Source organism: Arvicanthis niloticus, chromosome 19 (genome assembly GCF_011762505.2).
Source record: "Arvicanthis niloticus isolate mArvNil1 chromosome 19, mArvNil1.pat.X, whole genome shotgun sequence".
Lineage (NCBI taxonomy): Eukaryota > Metazoa > Chordata > Mammalia > Rodentia > Muridae > Arvicanthis > Arvicanthis niloticus.
The window spans coordinates 52,689,385-52,712,557 of NC_047676.1; the positions used below are offsets into that span (position 1 = coordinate 52,689,385).

At 42.1% G+C, this 23,173-nt stretch overlaps 1 protein-coding gene across 1 annotated transcript in view; it reads left to right on the plus strand.

The window, feature by feature from the left end:
• The window catches only part of Slc30a5 (solute carrier family 30 member 5), a 31,140-nt gene extending 21,646 nt beyond the window's left edge, over positions 1-9,494 (plus strand). The window contains exons 12-16 of the mRNA XM_034523504.2: positions 557-686; positions 2,394-2,586; positions 4,884-5,110; positions 8,497-8,625; positions 8,885-9,494. Coding sequence (XP_034379395.1) covers positions 557-686; positions 2,394-2,586; positions 4,884-5,110; positions 8,497-8,625; positions 8,885-9,055 — 850 coding nt within the window. The 3' untranslated portion in view covers positions 9,056-9,494. The remainder of the gene's footprint in view (positions 1-556; positions 687-2,393; positions 2,587-4,883; positions 5,111-8,496; positions 8,626-8,884) is intronic.
• Positions 9,495-23,173: the final 13,679 nt, after the last annotated feature.

The following is a 23,173-nucleotide window of genomic DNA, read 5'->3' on the forward strand; positions in this document are numbered from 1 at the left end:
ACACTTTGGAAATCCTGTGTTGTTTTCGTTTTGCTTTGTTTGTATGTTGAGTGTTTGCTGCATGTGTGTACCATATGCATACCTGATGCCCACAGAGGCCAGAAGAGGCAGTCAGATCCTTGGATACTTGGATTCTCAAAACACCAAGTTTCATAACTTCTGGCCTCTCTCTCCAGACCTAATTGTTTATATTTTGAAAGGTGAATGAACCAAATAGACAAATAATTTTGGTACATAACAGAATCTGTGTACCGTGGGAGATATAGTACACATTAGAGGTTTAGAGAGATGTAGTTGCTAAAAAATTAGGTAAGGCTTTTTGTAAGAAATTCACAAAGAGGGATTTTGTATATATAAAATTTTATATTTTAATACTATTTGTAATACTGTTTTTCATATTACTGTTACTAATAGTATTTTTTTGATAACTACATTATTAGTTACTTTGTATGAAAAGCTGGGCTTGCTTTCTCACTTTTTATTATAAGTTTGTAATGTTTATATTTTTAAAATACTTGTCAGTCTTTCTTTTCTAAAAAATACTATGTGTTTTTAGGTATGGCCGAATAGAAATTCTCTCTGGATTTATTAATGGACTTTTCCTGATAGTGATAGCTTTTTTTGTGTTTATGGAATCAGTGGCTAGATTGATCGATCCTCCGGAACTTGACACAAACATGCTGACAGTAAGTCTGTCTTCTCCTGTTTAGGCTTCCACTGTTTACATGCTTTTCCTTACCACAATTAGCTGTTGTACTATTAATATAATATAGTTTTAGGTTTGTTTAAATCGGCATGACTTCATTCTTAGTACACTGTCTCCTTTATGCACTGTTTCATTTTCTGTGGTTTTGGTAACTAGTTTATCATGGTCTATTAAATGAAAAATTCCTTAAATAAATAAATTTGAGGTTTTAAGTGATTGTGTACATACCTTTAATCCCAGCACTTTGGAGATGGTCAGAGGGACTCTAGCTGTTTTAGTGCATTGCATTGTTACAGTAGGTCTATTCCATCTCTGTTGGTAGTCTCCTATGCCTGACTTGTACTTTATCATAGGTGTGTGTATGTAGAAGCAAACACCACATATTGGGCAATGTGTACCATCCATAGCTTCAGGCATATATTGAGGTCTTAAAACTTACGCCCCAATAATAAACAAAGACTGCTATGTTAACATTGTTACTGCAGACTCTTAAAAATTATTCCTTTCTTAAATATCTTAGACAAATATAAGGTTATGTTATAAAACATATAGGTTTCTTTATGACTTAATAATTTTTTTTCAAAATTACATTTTTAAATACTGGGGAGGGCATTTGTACATTGTTAGAGATAAAATCAGAGAAAAATAAAAACTGTACAGTTTTCCCCAGTCGAGTATATAACTATTACAACAACAATCGAGTGTATAACTATTACAGCAACTTTTAGTTCTTCCCCTTCCCAGCCCTTATGGATGTTACTTCTTGCAGATGGCGCATCCTTCCTTCACTCTGCCCTTCTGATTCCTCTGAGATTTCTGTAGGGACACTTGCCCCCATGTTCACTCTTCTCTCCCATCCTCTCAGTTTCCTAGGTGCTTCCGTCAGTATCCCTGCTGTATCTTATCCCTGCTGTCTCTCCTTTTAGCAACCCTGACTTGCAGTTGCTGTTTAGTTGGTCAGTCTTCCACACTAAGATGTATTTTTAAGACCCTGAGTTGTGTATTATTAACTCTTTGATGCTGGTGCTTGGATTTTTAGTTATGTAGGATGTTTTGTTTACATGTATGTATGTATGTGTGCCTACATACATACATACACAGAATGCCTACTGCCCATGGATGCCTGAGAGGCCATGGTGTCCCCTGGAACTGGAGTTATAAATGGTTGTGAGCCACCATTTATGTCGTGGGAATTAAACCTAGGTCCTCTGGAAGAGTGGCCGGTGCTTTTAATGGCTGAGTCATTTCTCCAGCCTTCTAATACTGACCTGTAGTAGGAAAATGAACAATTAATTCTCAAATCACTGAAAATAATTTGGAGTTTTGGTTAAATTGTACATTTGGATCAATGGTGTGCCTGTCTGTCTGTTTTGAGCAGGGTCTCACTGGGTAGCCCTGGAATTCACAGAGATCCACCTGCCTCTGCTTCCTGAATGCTGGGATTAGAGGCATGTACTGCCGTGCCCAGCCAGGATTTGCCATTCTATATCACTTAAATTCAAATCCTTGTACCAGGTTTTTCTGGTATCTGAAAGTTAGAATGATCCTTTCAAAATACTTTACAATTCACATTTTTAACATGACAGATTTACTTGAGGAATTTAGTGAAGTTTACTCTGTAATAACTTCTAAATAACTTTTTTCCTGAGCTTTAAACTTAAAGCTTTTCTTTTCTCTTTTTTGCTAGCCAGTTTCCATTGGAGGACTGATAGTTAACCTTATTGGTATCTGTGCCTTTAGCCATGCCCACAGTCATGGCCATGGAGCTTCTCAAGGGAACTGCCACTCTGACCACGGCCATTCCCACCATGCTCATGGACATGCAGACCACGGTCACAGCCACGGATTCACGGGTGGAGGCATGAATGCGAACATGAGGGGTGAGTCCTTTGGAAGTGCTGTGCTACCCACCAGCTGGCTCCTGAGTTGAGGCGCATACTTGTTTTTATTAAATATTGGCCCTGTGGTGTCAGTGCTCTAGAGGCCGTGGGACCTAGGAAAATGGAACCAATAGATGAGGCATGCTAAAGTCTCATGCAGTGGTCAACTTTATTTTGAGTATCAGCTAATTTGGGGGTTAAGAAAGGTCACATGGAGGCTGGAGAGATGGCTAAGAGCCCTGTGGTTATTACTCTTGTGGAGGACCTTGGCTCAATTCCCAGCACCCACATGGCGCTCACACCTATCTGTAACTGTCAGCTCCAGTGCTCTGACACCTTCACATAAACAGACATTCAGACAAATCACCAATGACATCAAATAAAAATAAATTTTTTTAAAAAGGAAGGTAATGTGAGTAAAGTTCTTATGAGTTCAGGCTGTATACAATCACAGTGACAAGCCGCACATGGGAAAACATAGTTTTCTGTAGAGGCATATAAAGGATAGTTTAAACAGTTAGTTGAATAACAGCAGCAAGCAGTAATGAGTAATCTGGAGTAAACTCACTCCTATCTGCTACACCTGAGAGAGGCCTGAGAACAGTTCCAAGAAAAGTTCATGTTCTGAAGAAACTGAGATCATGAGACTCTTGTTTTCTTGGTGTTTTCACAAACACTCAGAATTGTCGACTGAGCCCCGTACCCAGTTCCAGCATTCTGGAACATTTACCATGGCTAAAATCTTGTCAGTGCCCAAGAATCCCAACACTGAAGGAGGAGGGAAGCAGGCACTCTAAAATGCAACAATGTGGACAAACCCTGAGGACACTGCTCAGTGAAAGTTCATCACAGAAACACGGTTGTCTCAAGATTCCTCTTACACATGATGAAACTCATAAACTCAGCATGGAACAGTAGCTCAGAGGGGTAAGAGAAGTCATTGATCATTGGGCTTAATGTTCCCATTAATGAGGAATTCTGAAGATCCACAGTCTATGAAATAGTGTACCTGTAGGCAACAATGATGTATTCTACCATAAAGAGTAGGTAAGGACAGATGGTGTGTTCACTCCACAATAGCCGTTAGAAAGTGAGGGAGCTAGAGATGAATCTGGTTTGATAGCAGTTGCCTACCATATGCATGCAACCTTTGATTATCAGCACCATAAAAACAAGAAAGGAAATAAATACACTTGTGCAAATACCCATGTTTAAATCAATTGCTGTAAGTATCATTTTTTATGTATACAGTAGAATATTTTGATTGCCAGGGAAATACTTAAGTGAACATTAATAAGCTTTTATGACTGACAAAACAGGGAATGTTTGCTGTATTATGAATTGTTTAATGTTAGTAATTTGGGTAATGTCAGAACTGGGAGCTGGTCCAATGACTCAGGTGAAGAAAGGGTCTGCTGACCAGAGATACGAGCCTGATGGCTAAGATGTAGTCACTGGGACTCGTGCAGTGGTGGAAGGAAGAAATTAGTTCCACAAAATTGCTCTGACCATGACACGTGCACTGAGTCATGTCACCCTCTCTCAGATTATCACATGTACACAGCAATAAGTACATGTTTTTTCAAAGACACTTAATTTTACTTTAAAATTTTTGTAGGAAGTAATAACCTTTAAGAAAAAAATTTTTTCATATTACGAACTTGACTATATCATTTACTAAAAGATCTTTCTAAAATTATTAAAACTACTCAGTTTTTTAAACCTTTTTAGCCTTTTATAACCTTTTTAAAGACAAGATCTTGCTGTGTAATACAAGCTAACTTTGGAATACATACATGTATTTTAAAGATAGGATCTTACTGTGTAACTCTGGCTAGCCTGGAATTCTCAGAGATCTGCCTTGCCTTTGCCTCCTAAATGCTGGGGTTAAAGGCGTGGCCATCATGACTGCCAATCAATAAAAATATTTTTTAAAAAAAAGGTAAGAAAAGAAAAAACTGTCTCAAAGACTCAGTACATGGCTCAGTAGAATTCTTGCACAGTCCTGTGTACAAGGAGGAAAAACAAAACAAAGAAACTTGCTTCAAACATGATTTTTAGGACGCTATCAGCGACAAAACTATCAGCTAAAAACATTAGCACACTGTGTCACGGTTGCCTGCATCGTCACATAGTCTGTACTCTCCAGTCTTGACAGTGACCATGTTTGTGTCACTCTGAAGGGCCAGCTGCTAGCAGGTGCCTGATACTGATAGGAGCCAGCAATGCTGCTAGAATACATAAGAGTTAAATCAGATCAACTTTAATGTCTTATGCCCCTAATGTTTTATTTGTAGGTGTATTTCTCCATGTTTTGGCAGACACACTGGGCAGCATTGGCGTGATTGTGTCCACAATTCTTATAGAGCAGTTTGGATGGTTTATTGCTGACCCCCTGTGTTCTCTTTTTATTGCCGTGTTAATATTTCTCAGTGTGATCCCACTTATTAAAGATGCCTGTCAAGTTCTACTTCTGAGACTACCACCCGACTATGAAAAAGAACTCCATATTGCTTTAGAAAAGGTAATTTCCTTACCACTTACTCTGTCCTTTAAAAATAGCACTTAAAGTTGAATGAATTGATCTAACAAGTAACATGCAAGATATAAATTAATAAAAATACAATTTAGCCTAAAGTTACATAAATAAAATAGATCCAGACTTAGTGGCTTAAGACTGTAATCTCAGTTGCTTTGTAAGATGATCAGAATTTAAGGCCAGCCAAGGCAACTTTAGTGAGACTGTCTGAAAACAAAAGAGCTGAGGATATAATACAGTGATTGATAGAGCACATGCCTGCATATACAAGCTCTAAATTCACCCAGTACCACTGGAAAGGGAGGGAGTGGTTGGGAAGAATGGGAAGGGGAAGGAGAGGGAAAGCAGCAAGGAGAAGATGAGCTAGTACAGGAACGGGAGCTGAGTACACAGAGAGGCTGCATGGCAGAGATGCTGATTTTCTAACCTCGTGTCCCTGTTTGGCTTAGAATTTTGGTTTTTTGTTTTATTTTTTTATTCTTTTCAGTATTATTTAAAATATAAGTAAGCAGGGCATGATGGAAGATATGCTCCCAGCACTTAAGAGGTGGAGGAAAGGAGGGTCAGTAGTTCAAAGCTGTCTTCTGGAGCTACACCACCCTGTTTCAAAAGAAGAGACAGGAAGCTTGGGGATGACTCACTCAGTAGACTGCCTGCCTCGCAAGCCTGAGGAAAGTGCTTGAGAACAAAGTAAACAGTATACAGTTGACTGTATAGCTAGTAGAAGCCTGTTTTTTATTATAAAGTTACAGAATTAGCACACAAAATTAATAGTATATCCTTTCACGTAAAGATAATTGTCTTGAGATAGTGTTTTGCCATATACCTCTGGTTGGCCTGGTACACATTGCAACCTGGCACGGCCTCACATTTGCATCAGGTCTCCCTCCGCTTCCCAGGGTTGCAGGCTTGTGCTGCCATAAGAGAGAGGAGCCTAAAAATGAGCGGAATGACGTCTCAGGCAGTGCCCGCTTCATTTAGAGCATCAGACAGCTTACACTCTTGGTTAGGAGTCACATGAGTAAAGTGGACACTCAAAGGACAAGCCACACGTGAGCATAGTTCTCCATGGGGGCATATCAACAGATAACAGCAGCCAGTTGTCATAAGTAATCTGGAATAAAGTAGACTCACTCTTTTCCACTGTACATGGGAGGGGCATGAAAGTACATCCCGTGAACAATTCTGTGTGTTTGAAGAAACTGAGGTCACAAGACTCTGGTCTGGTTCTCTTGGAGTCTTCTAACAAGCACTTGTAATTCCCCTCACACAGACCTTGTCGTGACATTTGAGAGCACTTGTTGCTCTTGCAGAGGACCCACTGTTCCCAGTACCCACATGGCAACTCCAATTCCAGAGGATCCGGTGACCTCTTCTCACCTCCATGAACACTGCACACACAAGATATACTTACATGCATATATATACTTACATACATGAAGGCAAAATACTCATATACGTAAATTAACAATAAATAGATCTTTAAATGATAATAATAATAACACGCCCACTGCAGAGAAGTACAGCAAAATATAAAACAGAAAAATCAGATGAAATTTTACAACACATTGTAAGTTGTTTCAGTACATAAAAATGCTTGAAGAGGTTGCTCAGCAGTTAAGAGCACTGGCTGTTCTTCAGGGAACCCACATTGGATTCCCAGCACCCACATGGCAGCTCCTAACTAACAGTCTATGTAACTCAGTTCTAGAGGACCCAACACCCTCTTCTGGCCTCTTGTGAACACCAGGCACACAGACAGTGCACAGACACATGCAGGCAACACAGCCATACACATAAAAGAAAAACAAAAATATTTTGGAAAGTAAAATAGCAAAACACTGTGTAATAAAAGCTTTTTCTACTTAATATCCTATTTAAAAAATTAATACATTTTAATGGTGATATAATACTACACTTATTTAACCAGTTTTCTATAGTTGATAATGTAGCCAATCCTCTCGTATTGAAAACTCAGAGTCTTTTAAATCTGTTATCTCTGTAACCGTGTATATAGGTACATTTATCAGTAAAAAGAAAACTATAGATCATTAAATATACTCAGGTAACATGCAGAATAAATGAAATATGTTATATTTCATTTATGTGGATTTTTTTGGCATTCACATTTTTGGTGAATAAATATGTGGGGTTTTTTGTCATTCACATTTTTTTATTGTATATTTTTTTTACATTTCAGATGCCATCCCCTTTCACCATTCCCCCTCCACCAACCCCTATCCCATCCTCCTTTTCCTTTTTGCTTTTATACACTTTTTTAAAATGTTAATCAAAGGCTTTATAAGTTTGGTAATGCTCAATCAGAAGTGTAACCCAATACCCAGCCTAGATATATCAACTATCTTTGACGGGCAGAGACACGTAAACAACTGCCTCCATATCCCCCCTCTCTCTCTCTCTGTCTCTCTCTCTCTCATCACCTAGCTTCTCCTCTCCTTCTCCTCCTCTCCTTACTCCTTATCTTCCTCTCGGTACCCCTCCCACCTTAGCTCCTCCTACAAATCACCCTTCCTGTTTAAAAAAAAAAAAAACTTTTCTCTCAAAATACAATTAGAGCATAATTATACCAATTTGTACCAGTGAGGTACAAATAGTCCTAATACCCAGTCCATCATTTTGTTGACTAACCAGAACCTCTGTCATCTCTCCTAACTAAAACACTTAGTTCTGAACCTGGCTTTTTTCTTGGCTTTAGAATGAATGTCAGCTGAAAACCATCCACTCAAATCTTTTCTCTCAAAGTAAATAGCCAGGATTGGCTATGAGACTATAAGTTTTCAGCCCCATCAGAAATCCAGAATGACTGAGTTAACTGAAATTATGGGAAGCACAAAGCATAGCTTCTAAAACCTAGCCAATTTATAGAGACCGCTGAACACCTGAAAAGTCCCTATACTACCGAACGTTGGAGCATCTGATATTCAGCCTTCTGGCCCAGGATCATCTGACAGACCTTAGTGCTGCAGAATTATTAAGGGCTAATTACTCTGTCTAGGCAGATATAATCAGTCGACTATTCTGCAAGTGTGTCCTTTTCTGGACAGTAATTTGTCTATAGATGGAAAGAGGCAATTCTTGCCAAGTTGCTGTCTCACCACAACTGGAGTAACTCCAAGGATGCTCAATTTCTTCTTAGAATCCAATACAGGAAGCTGTCAGGAACAGACAGGTCTCTAATCAAAATGAACATTAATACAGAAATTCTGTGGACTTCTGACATTTGAACACCTTACTACAAGCTGTCTGTATCCTGTTTTTCTTCTCTGGCCTTAACATAATGATTTCTAGATCAAATAATCTACATATACTTTATAAAAATTACTTATGCCACCTCCCCACTCATTTCACAGATACAGAAAATTGAAGGATTAATATCATACCGAGACCCTCATTTTTGGCGCCATTCTGCCAGTATTGTAGCAGGAACAATTCATATACAGGTGACATCTGAGGTGCTGGAACAGAGAATTGTACAGCAGGTAATTCGTGTTTGTGATAATTCATGTATAAAATTGTATACACCATATGGCCTAATAGTTCTTTACTCTAAATATATCAGTCATGGTGGGGCATGGTGGGGCTTGCCTTTAATCCTACCACTCAGAGATAGAGAAGCGAGCAGAACTGCATGAATTCTAGGCCAGCCTGGGCTATATATCTCAAGACCCTGTCTCAAAAAAGAAAACGTGTACTAAATACATTATTCTAAATTCTTTAATTTTCTGAATGTTTGAACAGGTTACAGGAATACTTAAAGATGCAGGCGTCAACAACCTAACGATACAAGTGGAGAAGGAGGCATACTTTCAACATATGTCTGGCCTAAGTGCTGGATTTCATGATGTTCTGGCTATGACAAAGCAAATGGAATCCATGAAATACTGCAAAGATGGTACCTATATCATGTGAGACGTACACCTGTTCATGAACAGCAGAGGTCGGATGACGGTTATAATGTCATATCAGAGTGAAAGTTGCACGTAATTGTACAAAAACTTTTAAAACTCCATACTGTTGGATTAAGGAGTCTTTTTTAAAAGAAAATTGAGATGCAGAATGAAGCATTCATTGTATCAGAAAACTATTTGTTGCTCTGTTTGAATTATGTGCTTGAAAGCGATGTTACATTGGAACGGAGATGATGTAAGCGTACACATCATCTTCAGAAGTGGACAATGATGGATTCTGATGAAGACCAAAATTTCTTCTGTGCATTTACTTTCAGTCAGAAAGCATCTCCACTGTAAATATGTATTTACATGTTTATTACAAAGACCCAGATGAAGTTTTTAGTCGATTTTTTGCATATCTGAAGGACAAAATGGGAATAAAATTCTATATTTATGAATTTTCTGTATATAAAACTGATTTCTAATAATAACTTAAGTCCATTAAGTAAAAGCTGTTTTTCTACTTGAAATGTAAACTATTCAGGAGAAATTTCAACCACTGATTTGAGATAAACAATGAGAATAGAGAACTATGATATAGTTCTTGGTGTATTACAAGATTTAACCACTCCATTAAATAAATTTTTTTTTATATTTGGTAGAATTGCAAATGAATAATTGATTAGAGTAAAGAACTTATACTAAGTTGTATCATGTTATTCCCTGTCACCTTTCACCCCAGGGCTCCTCACAGTCTGCATCCCAGAGCTCCTCACAGTCTGCATCCCAGGGCTCCTCACAGGCTGCATGCATCCCAGGGCTCCTCACAGCCTGCATCCCAGAGCTCCTCACAGGCTGCATCCCAGGGCTCCTCACAGCCTGCATCCAGGCCTCCTCACAGGTTGCATCCCAGGGCTCCTCACAGGCTGCATGCATCCCCGGGCTCCTCACAGCCTACATCCCAGGGCTCCTCACAGCCTGCATCCCAGAGCTCCTCACAGCCTGCATCCCAGGCCTCCTCACAGCCTGCATCCCAGGGCTCCTCAAAGGTTGCATCCCAGGGCTCCTCACAGCCTGCATCCCAGGGCTCCTCACAGGCTGCATCCAGGGCTCCTCACAGGCGCATCCCAGGTTAACTCACAGGCTGCATCCCAGGGTAACTCCCAGGGAACCTCACAGGTTGCCACTGTCAGTCCCAAGCTTCTCATCTTGTGTGCGCTCCACTGTGCTTATAATTTCTTCTGATTTCTGGGGAAATGTACCCATATCATAAGTAACAGTAGGTTTTTTAAGATGTAACTAAAATTTGTACATGGTTTTCAGACACCACAAAAGCAAAATATCCTATAATTACTTTCTATAGTTTTGTCTACCATACTTTTCATTTCCAGTTTTAGCTGGATGTATAGTCTGAAGAGACACTGTGATAAATACATGCAGTTTTATGACCACCAAAGGATGCTGTCCAGTTGCAAACCTTTGAATATTTTCATTATGTAGGAGTTTTGATGAGTGGGGTGGTTTAAAATAGGTACTATTTCCTATCATAATGGCAACATTTTAAATCATATTTTGCCTTACCAATTTTAATATATGAGGGAATTTAAGACTTTGTTATAAGTTACTTTGGTACTTTTTATCTTTTCTTTGCATGTGTTGGTCCAGAATTTTCAGCACACATTAAAATTTTGAGGGGTGGAGCTAGAGAGATGTCTCAGCAGTCAAAGTGTTAGGGTTCACTCAAACTAAACTGACCTTAGTTAAGTAAGAGTAGTTTATTGAACATACATCTTAATACTGGATGTCCATAGCCAGGCAGTGGTGGCGCACGCCTTTAATCCCAGCACTTGGGAGGCAGAGGCAGGCGGATTTCTGATTCGAGGCCAGCCCGGTCTACAGAGTGAGTTCCAGGACAGCCAAGGCTAACAGAGAAACCCTGTCTCAAAAAACAAACAAACAAACAAAAAAAAAAAATACTGGATGTCCAGGACCTCAAAAAGGAAAAACCTAATTACATTATTAGTCTGCTCTCAAGGTAGACTTTTTGTAGGGAAAACCAGTTTAAAAGTTTAAAGGGCCAGGAGAGGAGCAGTTGGCTCACTGGACAAACAGTGTTATCAGCTAACCTTTAGGCCAGTTGATCCTGAGTGAGGTAAGCGGCTGGGGGTAGATGGTAAATAAAAATTTCAGAACATTGAGATAACAGCATGACTATTATAATCATAACTTTTTTGACTTATTAGTAGCATTCTTCAGTGTCAGCAACAAAAACCACAGTGAGCTCATGCATAGGTGCAGAAAGTGCTGCCCAATGGTCAGCTCTGACTCAGCTATTTTAGACAACAGTTCATTTTGACCTTTGATTTGATGAGTCCTACATAAAGCTTTGTGGAATTTCTTAAGATTAGCAAACCTCATACAGAACATAACAGGGTATGTGGTCAACATGTCCTTGAGCCAAGTCACTTCCCTGTGTTAATGACTGTCAGGCATGTTACAGCAGCAATATGAAATAGCTGGCAGGCATGGAACAAAATGGCTACAGCTATTGGGGTCTCAAGAGGGTGCAGTGTCAGACCATAACATAAAAGTACTATTCTGCCAAAGGACCTGGCCAGCCTCCTACATGGTAGCTTACAACCATCTCTACAGTCCCAGGGGATCCAGTGTCCTCTGTTGGCATCTTGGAGCACTGTACACATGTGATACACATATGTACTGACAAGCCATCAAAACATCTATACATATAAAAAAAATACTTTGTTTTCCTAAGACAGAGTTTCTTGTGTAGCCCTGGCTATCCTGAAACTCACTGTGTATACTTGTAGACCAGGCTGGCCTCAAACTCAGGAGGTCTGCTTGCCTCTGCCTCCCAAGTGCTAGCATTAAAGATATATGCCACCACCCAGCAAAAAATAAATACATTTTAAATTAAAAAATCTTGAGTGATGAGAAAAAATAATTGTCTCATGTTTTGATGCAAATTGTATTCAAAAAACATTTCAGCAGATCGTGAGGTAAAGTAACTGTTGTATCCATGTTAAAGTTTTTGTTTCCATGAAAGGCATATAAATAGCAAAAGAACTTGACTTAATGTGAGTGATGAGCCGAAGATGAAGGAAGTACAGGCAGAACGGAGGGAGACTGGATGCCCATCGCTTTAGGCCAGCCAGCCTCTTCTAAGTATCTGGAATAGGCTTTTCAGATCACCAACACAGAGTTATAAGCCTCTCCTAGATGGTTGGAGAGCACTGAACCTGTGATGTGAACTATATTGGAAATTTAAGGAGATAATGCATCTGATTATCCCGATTTTTCAATCATGAACAGCGATGGATTTTATGACTTTATAAGTGAAAGGTTTGACAATTTGTGGAAGGGAAAATGATGGTGCTGGTAAGCTACTTTTATCATCTCTGGATAAGTTGACAGTGGCTAGAGATGAGCTCTGTGATAAAAACCAACTTCTGGCATCCCAGAATATGGCAAAGGACAATGACTTAGTGATAAAATTGACCAACTCCAGATGCACACAGTCTAAATGTTTCTAGGTGTGCCCGGAAAGACAGTCTTCTTTCCAGCAGCCACAGAGCTCAAGATGAAGAAAATCAAACTGAAGTCCTCGTTATAATGAAAATTCAAGTGGTGGTGCACACCTTTAATCCCAGCACTTGGGAGGCAGAGGTAGGCGGATTTCTAAGTTGAGGCCAGCCTGATCTACAGAGTGAGTTCCAGGATAGCCAGGGCTACACAGAGAAACCTTGTCTCAAGGAAAAAAGAAAGAAAGAAAGAAAAGAAAAGAAAATTCAAGTCCCAGCCTTGAGGGATATCAATTAAGGGCATTTGTTGATAAAGGATGGAATCCTATAACTTGGGATGGGGGTTTGTAGGAGGACCCTATTGAGAATTTTAAACTCTTAGCTTCTCAAGGGTTTATTTACCTCACCTGAAGTAGTCACCCTACCCTCAGCCCCACCCTGTATTTTAGAGAGGGCTGGGGGTTGTTACTGCAAGAGGTTGAAGGTCCTCAGAGGCACACATTGGTATAGATGGTAGTGGTTGATATCCCTGCCACGATGCTATCTGTATGTTACGGGTCTGTATTCTAGAAGATACTAATCATAAAAAGCTAAGTAAGATGAGCTCAAAGACACTCGGCAGATTTAAAACCAGAAAGCAAAGCGTGTGAGTAAAAGCAAAAGGACAGTAAGCCACAGTGGCTAGAAGTGCCACCATGGGCTGATTTCAGAAAGACTAATAAGTATTCCAGTTTTCGATTGAGGACAAGAAGGACCTTATCCCAGGCTAGGGGCAAGCAATATTAGAGAAAGGAAGTAAGCAGGAGGGAGGGGATAGGTCATGGCTCACTGTGGCTACTCACTGAGTGGTGCTTAGAGACAGGTTTTACTGGGGTTCATATGAAAGCTTCCAGCCCCAAAAAGGCACGTTCTCCAAGAGGTTTACAATAAGACATTGGAGCTGGGCAGCGGTGGCACACGCCTTTAATCCCAGCACTTGGGAGGCAGAGGCAGGCGGATTTCTGAATTCAAGGCCAGCCTGGTCTACAGAGTGAGTTTCAGGACACCCAGGGCTACACAGAGAAACCCTGTCTTGAAAAAAAAATGTATCTCACCTGAGGAAGTAGTCTCTCCACCCTCAGCAGAAGATGTACTTATACTCTGCCCCCTAAAATGTTTTCTTTTACACCTTTGACTGAGGAAATTAATCCTTCATTGTCTTTCTCTGAAGGAGATGCCAAGGAAGCCAATACTGATTGATGTCTCTCATGACCCAGAAGTAGTTACCTCTAGACCTATAACCAGAGTTACGACCAAGCAGGCTCCTAGAGGGGAGACAGAAAGTGTGGTTCACGAGGAGGTGTGCTACATACTAAAGAGCTGACTGAGTTTGCTAATTCATTCAAGCAGAAGTCTGGGGAATATGTGTGGGAATGGATTTTAATGGTGTGGGTTAATGGTAGAAAGAACAGAAAACTAGATGAGGCTGAGTTTATTGATATGGGCCTTCTGAGTGGAGATTCTAGGTTTAATACGGAAGTTCACACAGTTAAGGGGGGGGGCAGTGTCAAAACTTTGAATGGTTCGCTAAAGCATTTGTGAAGAGATGGCCTACTGAAAATGAGTTGGAGATTATAGTGGTAAGAAAGAAAATGGCCCTCATAGGCTTATAGAGAGGGACACTATTAGGAGGTGTGGCCTTGTTGGAGTAGGCGTGACCTTGTTGAAGGTCGTGTGTCACTGGCTTTGAGGTCTCAGATGCTCAAGCCAGGCCCAGTATGACTTCCTCTTTCTGCTGCCTGCCAATCCAGATGTAGAACTCTCAGCTCCTTCTCCAGCACCACGTCAGCTTGCATGCCACCATGCTTCCCACCATGACAATAACGTACTAAACCTCTGAAACTGTAAGCCAGCCCTGATTAAATACTTTTTATAATTGCCATGGTTACGGTGTCTCTTTACAGCAACAAAACCTTAAGATACCTTTTGGCTTAGTGTTGGTGAAGTGATTTTAAGGCTAAGGGAAATCGCAGTGCTAGAGTGGGCACACTGCAAAACCTAATCCTCCACAGGGGAAGGCCCAGAAGACACGCCCTTCACTAATCCCATAAGATGAAAAATGGTCTGTCAGCATATTTGAAGAGCCTTGTTGTCATCCTTCTCCTTGTGCCAGACCTTAGGGTTGGAGATGAAGTAGCTCAGTTAAATGAACTTAAAACAACAGGTTTAATTGGGTCCAGAAGTTGCAGGATCCAGGTAGCAGCACTAAGTCACCAAAGGCAAGGTGATCATAGTTATCATAATGGACATCATAGACAAAGCAATGTCCATAATGTCAGCACAGGCAAGGTGACTTTTAAGGTGGCATGACTTATATGAACCTTTGGTAATGGCTAATCAAGCAGGGTGTTTCTAGTCATGAAATAGATAAGAGGCCTACTGAAGTTTTGTCTGATTGGCAAAATGTTGTCAAACAAATGAAAGGTTACTTTGGATCATGACAAAAGGGAATCTCAGCCCATGAACCAATTTCCTGATTTGAGCTAGTTTGCAGACCCAGAACTTTTTGAATGAAGTGATAGCCAGGGTCCTCTGAGGAACGACCTTGGTAAAAAGACCTGAAAGTTTTCCTTTTAGTCTTCCTCAAAGGGTAACTACACTGGGGAAAAAGAGACAGTCAGACTTTCCAGGGTGCATTGGATGCTGGTTCTGAATTGATATGGTTCTGAACTGACACTGGATTCAAGAAATGCTACGTCCCTCCAGTTAAAATAGGGGCTTGTGGAGGTCAGATCATTAATGGAGTTTTGCCTGAAATCTGACTCACAGTGGGTCCAGTGAACTCTGAACTCATCTTGTGGTTATTTCCCCAGTTCCAGAATGTATAATTGGAACAGGTATACTTAGTTTTGTTTTTTTGTTTTAGTTTTTCGAGACAGGGTTTCTCTGTGTAGCCTTGGCTGACCTGGAACTCACTATGTAGACCAGGCTGGCCTCAAACTCAGAAATCCGCCTGCCTCTGCCTCCCAAGTGCTGGGATTAAAGGCGTGCGCCACCACCGCCCGGCACAGGTATACTTAGAAGTTGGCAGAATTCTGCCACTGTGTCCCTGGCCTGTGGTATGAGGGCTATTATGGTTGGGAAAGCAAAATGGAAGCCTTTATAGTTCCCTCTGCCCTCAAAACCAGCATCACATCCCCAGAGGAATTGCAGAAATTAGTGCCACTATCAAGAACTCGAAAGATACAAACAAGGGTGTTGGTTCCCACCACATCTCGTTTTAACTCTCCTATCTGTCCAGTGGAGAAGACAGGCGGATTGTGGAGAATGACTATTGACAATGGAAAACTAAATCAGGTAGCAATTCCAATTGTAGCTGCTCTACCAGATGTGGTATCTGTCCTTACTAGATTAACGAATCTCCTGATCCATGGTATGCAACTGTTGATGTAACTGTCTTAGTCAGGGTTTCTATTCCTGCACAAAACATCATGACCAAGAAGCAAGTTGTTGTTCATCACCAAAGGAAGTCAGGCCTGGAACTCACACAGGGCAGGAACTTAGAGACAGGAGCTGATGCAGAGGCCATGGAGGGATGTTACTTACTGGATTGCTTCCCCTGGCTTGCTCAGTGCTCTTAAACACTGAGCCATCTCTCCAGCCCATGTATTTTCTTTTTAATTATGTGAATGTGTGTATATCTGTGTGTGGGTATGTGGACAGATGGAACATAGAAGCCACAAGTAGGGCATTAGAATCCCTGGAGCTGGAGTTACAGGTGGCTGCGTGTTGCTGTACATGGATGCTGAAAACCAAACTCAGATTTTCTGGAAAAGTAGCATATGCCCCTAACCAGAGCCATCTCTCCAGACTCCGGCTTTTACTTTTTAGAAATCATTTTTACTTTTACCCATGTGTATTGGTAGGTCTGTGCATGGGGAGTATGTTCTCAGCAAACTATAACAAAATATGGCTTTTTGCTATTATGCTTTCCCTCCCCCCTTTTTGGTGTGTGTGCATATGTATGTGTGTGTCTGTCTGTCTGTCTGCGTCTGTGTCTATGTCTGTGTGTCTAAACCTATATGAGAATGCCTGCAGAGGCTAGAAGAGGGCTCAAGAGCTCCTGGAGCTGGAGCTGCAAGCAGTCATGAGCCAATCAACATGGATTGAAGCCACTAGAAAGTCTGTATTAGCTGCCCAGTGTCTACACTGGCTGTTCTAGGTCTGGTGAATCTAGGGATTCTAATGCCCTACTTGTAACCCTGAGCCTTTCTCGGGATGAACTTTTAAGCCATCCTGGGTCAACATACATCGGTTAACAAGAACTGGTGGTGCTACAGAAACTAAAAAGCAAAGTTACTACATTTAGATACTCTCCCAGAACTATGGATTTTGATGGATTAGGTCTTTGTTTTTGTTTTGGCAGGTGGTACTGTCTATGTGCTAAAATTTTATGGTCTGAATGATATTTCCATCATGGAGTCAATTGTGCTAAGGTCTGGGACCCTGTAACAGACTGAACTAAGGACCTCTGGAAGAATTTCAACCTCTATTACCCACTAAGCCATCTCTTTAACCTCTATTGTCTTGAAACAGGATCTTACTCTGTACCCCAGACTGGCCTTTGTGTAAACTTCCAGCCTCAGCCTCCCGAGTGCTGAGATGACCACCATGCCTGGATAAACACAATTCTGGGTTTTCCTTTTGTCCTGTCTGTTGTGGTGGTGGGGACTGAGTCCAGCATCTGTGCTGTGCACATGGTGCAATCTAGCTCTGGCTTGAACTATTTGAAATCATACATCCTAGTTTTGGAGCACACATTCATCCAGCACTTGTGAGGCTGAAGTAGGAGGTCCAAACCAGCCTGGGCTACCGTATAATACCCTGTCTAAATGAATAAATACTGTGCCGCTGAGAGCTTAGCAGGTAAAAGTACTTGCTGTTAAGCCTAACAACCTGAATTCAATCTCTAGAACTGACATGATGGAAGGAGAGGACCAACTCCAGCAAATGATCCTCTAACCTGTACACAGGCACTGTGATGTGAAACAGGAGCCAATCTCACTGAGCCTTGGAAATGCTAAGATAACCACATTGGGTTTTTTTGTTTGTTTGTTTGTTTTTCGAGACAGGGTTTCTCTGTATAGCCCTGGCTGTCCTGGAACTCACTCTGTAGACCAGGCTGGCCTCGAACTCAGAAATCCGCCTGCCTCTGCCTTCCAAGTGCTGGGATTAAAGGCGTGTGCCACCACTGCCCGGCAACACATTTTTATTATCTCTTACACAACGAAGTAATCTTTGGGGTTATGGAAAAGAAAAGGCCAAGAAAGTAAGGCAATCAGGAGTGGGGGAGGGGTGACAATAAAGGGTAATGAGGGATAAATGGGATTAACAGATCCTGTGGGGAGAGAGGGTGGCATGGGGGGGGGGGGGTGCTCTCCTTCCATCCATCCAAGCGCTTTCAAAGCAGTAGACAGATCTCTGTTGAACTCAAGGTCAGCCTGGACTACAAAGCAAGTTGCAGGCTAGCCACAGCTACACAGTGAGACCCTCTCTCCAAGAGCTAGGACAAACTATTGAACATATAGATATAAGCCATTTTCAAAGATACACAAAAGGTGAATGAGCATATTTTAAAATGCTTAGCACCACACACCATCAAAGAGGTGCGCATTAAAATGTGAGTTGCTTAAGGACAGGGAGAGGCTGTGAAGTGCTGTCTGTTGGGTACAGAAGAGAATGCGATCATGACCTCCAACAGCTGGAGCTGCTTGCAAGAAGCCTACCAAGCTGCCAATCATTGATCTGGGAGGGCCGTATAGGACTTTAGCCTTCACGTTGAGTAGCTACTGATGGACATAGGCGAGGGGCAGTCATTGTCTGCTTCAGTTGTGTACCACAGAGGAGCCCATGGGAGTTCAAACCCATGGTCACACAGATCGTGCCTGATTAAACTCAGTAGGTCTTTTCTTTTCTTTCTTACTTTCCTTTTTTTCTTCTTTCTTCCTTCCTCTCTCTCTCTCTCTCTCTCTCTCTCTCTCTCTCTCTTTCATTTTTTCCTAAGGAACCTGCTGACTGATACTAAACTGGCCTCTTCCCTCTGGCATGGTAATTTTGGACACTCAGCAACCGGCTCTTGGTGAATGGAGGGAGACTTTGGAAGAGCTGCCTCTTGCTGCCACCTTTGGTGATGTGGAGGCTTCCCCACCTTCATACTGGACCTCCAGGTACACTGTGCTCAAGACTGTCAGCACACAGTCCGAGATGCTGGGGTGTGTTGCTCCAAGGATCGACTGGACAGTCTTGAGAATCTGCAGGGCCAGTTTCTGGGCTTTTGGGGATCCACAGGGCGGCAGAGCTATTAGGCCTTTGTATACTTGGTTCTGGTACTTGGGATTGTGGTGGACCAACGTATCCAGCAGAACCTGCACTTCCTCCTGGGTCTCTTCTGGTTTAGACTTTGCCAGAAATTCTGCTCTGGTTCTCACACTGTAGCTTTCTCAGGTGAGCTCCTTGTACTCCCTGCCAGGACTTGCAGTAATCGGAAGTAGTTTGATGGATTCCTTTTTGTCCTCGTCCTTCATCTTCTCTAGGCCAAGTATTCCCAAGAGCGTTAGGACACCTCCAATCTCCAGAAATTCTATCAGGTACCGATTGCTGCTCACAGCAGATAAGAAGATGCCAGTGGACCTCAGGATCTTTTCTAAATCCAAGCCAGTCATGCAGCTGTGGCATTATTAAAGAGCACTTCCAGGTGGTTTCCCATTTAGATTGACCAAGTACTGCCAAGGGCCAGGAGGACAGTATGGATGACCTGTGCCCGTCACCCTGAAAGGAACCATGGGCATAAGGGCAGAGCTAGTACATTGTGTGAGTGTCGTGTGTGTGTGTGTGTGTGTGTGTGTGTGTGTGTGTATCTCTGTCTGTGTTGTTACCTCCTTCTCCTTTTTTCTTTTTGGTTTTTCAAGACAGGGTTTCTCTGTGTAGCTCTGGCTGTCCTGGAACTCACTCTGTAGACCAGGCTGGCCTTGAACTCAGAAATCCGCCTGCCTCTGCCTCCCAAGTGCTGGGCCTTTTTTTCTTTTTAAGATAGGATCTGACTACAGAGACCTAGCTGATCTGAAATTCCAATCTGCCCTCAAACTCTTAGAGATATGCAGTCCCTGCCTCCTGAGGTATGCACCACCACACCTGGCTTAAACTCAGTAGTACGTCTTTAAAGACAAAGAAAAAGAAGGTAAGAGAAGAGGAGAGGAGAGGAGAGGAGAGGAGAGGAGAGGAGAGGAGAGGAGAGGAGAGGAGAGGAGAGGAGAAGAGAATAGGAGAGAAAGCCCTGATAACCACAATAAAAAATGTCTAGGATGTAAGGACTTGCTGGGAGAAGGTGGTGATTAAGTCAGGAGGGAGAGCAAAGAGGATGACAGCTTACAATAATTGGAGTGTGCTTTATTCATATATGAAACTGACAAAGAACAAACAAACAAAACCTGGTTTTTATACCTTCTTGAAAGGTTACTTAAACTGACTGGAGTCCATCCCAGTAATCGGTTTTCTTTGCTAATGAAATAAGCCAATTCAAGCCAAATTAAAAGAAAAAAAAAGGCCAGCTTTATTTGGGGGCACCTCTCTGCTGGGCTCACCAGTCCCAAGGAACAAGGTGTGTGTGTATGTGTGTGCGAGCGTAGCACAGGCAGGCAGGGAGAGAGAAATGCGGGGAGAGGAAGGAAAGGGGTGTTTGGGGAAGAGAGAAGTAGAGGGGGGCAGGGAAGAGGGAGGAAAGAGGTGAGTTAGGGAGATGGAGGGAGGGATGGAGGGAGGGAGGGAGGGAGGGAGGGAGGGAGGGAGTGAGGGAGGAAGAGATCACAAAATGCCTGGATTAATAGGGAAGAGCCTTAATTCAGGGCAGAGGACGGGCATGGAAGCCACTCCTTGTAACAGGTGGGGACTGAAGGATACTAGGAGAACCTGAAGGCCAGGTCCCCTTTGATACCTTACTTTGATGAGTTAAATAAGCACTGTAACCACTTGCCCCTGATCTGAAACCCAACCCCCAGCACCCAACAAAACAAAATGAAACAAAGAAAACCAAAGTCAAAGTACTCCAGCTTGGCACAAAGGCTAAAATTGTAAACTTTAACATCAGATGACAAGGATGTGAAATGACAAGAACTCTTGTTTGTTGCGTGGACATGGAAAATAGCATGCACAGAGCCATATATTCTAATCCTAGAATTCAGGAGGCAGAGGCGGAAGGATTGCAGTAAGTTTGAGTGCAGCATGGTCTGCATAACAAACTCCAGGCCAGCTACAGGTATTTAAAAAGAAAGGGGCAATCAGCTAGTTGGCTCAGTGGGAAAAGGAACTGACTGCCAAGCCTAACAACATGAGTTTGATCCACTGCAAACAAAGGGCCCCACACAGGTACCCATGGGGACCATTGCAGCTAATGGCTGCAGGGAGAGACAGAGAGAGGGGGTTGGTTTTGTTGTTGTTGGTTAGTTGGGTTTTTCCCTCCTTCCTTCCTTCCTTCCTTCCTTCCTTCCTTCCTTCCTTCCTTTCTTCCTTTTTTCCTAAGATTTATTTTATTTATATATGCAACTGTCTTCAGACACCAGAAGAAGGCATCGGATCCCATTACAGATGGTTGTGAGCCACCATGTAGTTGCTGGGAATTGAACTCAGGAACTCTGGAAGAGCAGCTAATGCTCTTAACCGATGAGCCATCTCTCCAGCCCTGGTTGGTTGTTTTGTTGTTATTTTAGTAGTGTAGCCACTGAAAAGTTGCAGATGCTTTAGTAAAGAACACCCTACCCATGCTATGCAAGCAACTCAACTGATTCAACTCAGTGAGTCACACACAAAACATGCAGGTAGGAGCAAGACTCCTCCATAGGAGAAAGAATGGTCTCAATGGAAGAGGGATAAGGGAGAGTGATGGAGGTTGAAATTTACTAAGATTTATCATAGACATATGTAAAAGAATAAAAACTAAAACAAACAGCAAACTCAAGTGGGATTTTTGTTTCAAATGAACTTACTGTTGAGAAGGCTAGGCTGATTCCATGACAGGCTTCAAATTGGCAGTTAAGGAGACTGGGCCTAAATCTCTGTTTCCAAGAACTGAACAATTCTAAGCAAGTCCAGGCCTCAGAAGCTGCCCCACCACCTGGCCTGAGGCAAGGACAACAGATCAGCAACAGTTTCCAGACTTCCTCAGCTATTTTCTCAACTGCATCTGCAAGGCCCACCCCAGCTCTGGTGACAAGCTCACAGAAGCTGGGAAACCTGGAGCACACTGCTTCAAGCAAGTGATAACAAAACAGGCTTACACACACACACACAGAGAGAGAGAGAGAGAGAGAGAGAGAGAGAGAGAGAGAGAGAGAGAGAGAGAGAGAGAGAGAGAGGAGAGAGTATGAGTGAGTTGGGGGATGAGCAGGGATGTAGTATTTGCTTACTAAATAAATTAATTTGTATAGCAATGATTACTACAGGGCTAGGGGTACAGCTCCATTGGTAGTGTTTGTCCACCATGCTTGAAATCCTGGGTTCAATCCTGAGTGTGACATAAATCCAGTGTAAAGGTGTACACCTGTAATCTCAGCAATGAGAAGGTAGGGGAGGGAGAACAGGAGATTTAAGGTCATTCTCAGCTACACATGGAATTCAATAAGCAGTGATGTATTTTATAAAACCAAGGATATGTTTTATAAAGCACAGTATGGTGTGGTGGGAGGGGTACCTCAGTGGGCCCATGCTGAGGCATGCCACACATCCCCCATAGGTACTAGCCATATGACAGGTCTAGTATAGAATAGAGTTTATTTGTGAGCATGGGAAAGACAAAGGGGGCAGAGAAAGAGAGTCAGAGAGAGATGGAGAGGCCAAACTTTTTATAGCAAGCAGGCCTACCTGGCTGTTGCTAGTTAACTGTTGGTGGAGAATAGAAGGAATGCCAACAGCCTGGTCAATAAATAAATAAATCCTCATTAGTGTTACTGAAATTTAATGTGGAATTTTTTTTCACTGAAGTTAATAAGCCTTAATAAGGAGTCTGAGGTAGAAGGATGAAGAGTTGCATTAGAGATTCTTTTTAATAAGTAGATTTTACAAAACTATATTTTTGGAGTAATCTTAAGCTTAGAGCAAAATTAAGCATAAGGGGCACATTTTCTTTTTTCACTGGGGCAGTAGCTGTTGGGGCGATTGCTTTGTTAATCTATTTGCTTATAATAACCATTTACTATGTGTATGTGTGCTATAACTTCATTCTCTAAATCTCAAAATCCATCCCAGATAGCGGTTGGAACAATCATATTAAAGACCTCTGCTCCATTGTTTTCCTGAACTCTTAAGAGCACTTCTGTAGATGATGAGAAACAATAAATAAGACAACAGCAAAACTGTCATGCGTGCTCCTGAACCGTGGCGGCGGCGGCCTCACAGTCATTATCCTAAGGTCCAACAGAGTCGCGTCGGCTAGCTTGGACAGCACACCCTAAGACAGGTGGCCGCAAAGCGGAGAGTACGCAGGCGCAGAGTTTGGCCTCTCGAGGGGTGGGCGGTGCTGCCAGCTGCAGGCCTCGCTCTGGCCCCGCCCCACGCCGAACGTGTCATCG